Source organism: Halyomorpha halys, unplaced genomic scaffold (genome assembly GCF_000696795.3).
Source record: "Halyomorpha halys isolate HHAL.00 unplaced genomic scaffold, Hhal_1.1 Scaffold531.1, whole genome shotgun sequence".
In the NCBI taxonomy this organism is placed as follows: Eukaryota; Metazoa; Arthropoda; class Insecta; order Hemiptera; family Pentatomidae; genus Halyomorpha; species Halyomorpha halys.
In genome coordinates this window covers 1036450-1037911 of record NW_027111171.1, presented here as the reverse complement: position 1 = coordinate 1037911, position 1462 = coordinate 1036450, and the positions used below count along the sequence as shown (strand labels likewise).

Below are 1462 nucleotides of genomic sequence, written 5' to 3'. Positions count from 1 at the left end.
TATTGTCATATTTTATAATATGACTTATATTAATTTTTAGTCATGTACATAAATATGGATCATTCGACATGCATCAAATAAGTTTAAAATTATTGTTGCTCATAAATGAACTGAATTAAGGAAAAGTTAATATCAGTTAGCTACTTATATATTGTCAGTATCTCTATCAACAATTAATTCTGCTAATCACTTTAGGAAAAAGTTCCTTAGTCTTCTTGACTTACGAATCCTACAAACTAATGCTCCTTGCCAACTCACCATATTCTGCCCTACAGCTAAAGTTGCTTATAAAAAATGTGATTCGATCATCTGATTTTAGAGTGACCAGACAGAATATTTATAGAAGTATTCAAATACACCTTCCTTTTGGATAAAATGGTTCTAACACATTACAATGCATCAGTTATCATCATGTTTAGTCCTTTGACTTACTCCGACCTATTGGTTCACTCTATTGCACCTCTTCAGCAACAAGGGGATTGCAAGATCCTGTGGTATACCATTAATTTTAAGATTAGTCTTCAATTAACAGTGAGCTACATCAATGATAATCTTTATTGGAACTTAATGTATTCAATAGATTATAAATTTAAAAAAAAAAAACTTCAAAATGTATCATTTTAACTAGAAAAATAAATCAATACAAATGTTAGATAACTTGATAAAATAACAAGTAGTCATAAATCAGCCTAAATGCAGAAATAATCATGGTGTCTTATGTTGATTTCCATTTTTTTTTTAAATTTGTATTTATCTTCATCAGAAATTCTTATTCAAGTTAAATTAAATAGAAATAAGACTAATAATGAATGCACTACTTTGTTTCACCATTATAGTATGTTATTTTCATGGTTAAATATCTTATTTCTTAGTTTATAATGAAATTATAAGTTTTGTGATTCTAATTATTAAAATTATTTATAGGTGTAAATCATTTCAAACAGCTAAAAGAGGAGAAGTCTGCCGAATACCTGGGTGCTCAGTGCTACCTGCCGCTCCTGGCTCACCTACGCCTATAAGATTGCCACATTTCCAACCAGAAACATTTAAACAATTTATTCAATATGTTTATACTGGGAAGGTAAATATTTTGATAACTGTGCAGCTTTATTAACAATATGTTTATTCTATCACAAATCTAACAAATATATTAATAGATCATCAAGTTAAAATCATTAATTTCATTAATAACTTGTGTACAACTTTTGAATATAGTTAATTACTTAACTTTTATTTTATAATACAATCATACTTTGTGATAACCCCTTATATATGAAATTAATTAGTGCATGAGTTTTTTTTTTTTTTTTTTTTGACGTAAGTTATAACAAAATAAAAATTTATAGGTGATAAAAGAATTGATAGGCTTAAAAATACAATAAACAATTAACCTGTCTCTCCATCTTCCGATATTCTTTGACACAACTGGGCTGAGTTTTTTTTTTTTTTTTTTTTATATTAG

General features: G+C 26.9%; 1 protein-coding gene across 2 annotated transcripts in view; it reads left to right on the top strand.

Annotated features, from left to right (window-relative positions):
* The window catches only part of LOC106683949 (serine-enriched protein), a 109679-nt gene that overhangs the window by 91374 nt on the left and 16843 nt on the right, over positions 1 to 1462 (top strand). For both annotated transcript variants that reach the window (XM_014425722.2, XM_014425721.2), the window contains one exon: positions 925 to 1081. In XM_014425722.2, the coding sequence (XP_014281208.1) occupies positions 925 to 1081 (157 nt within the window). The remainder of the gene's footprint in view (positions 1 to 924; positions 1082 to 1462) is intronic.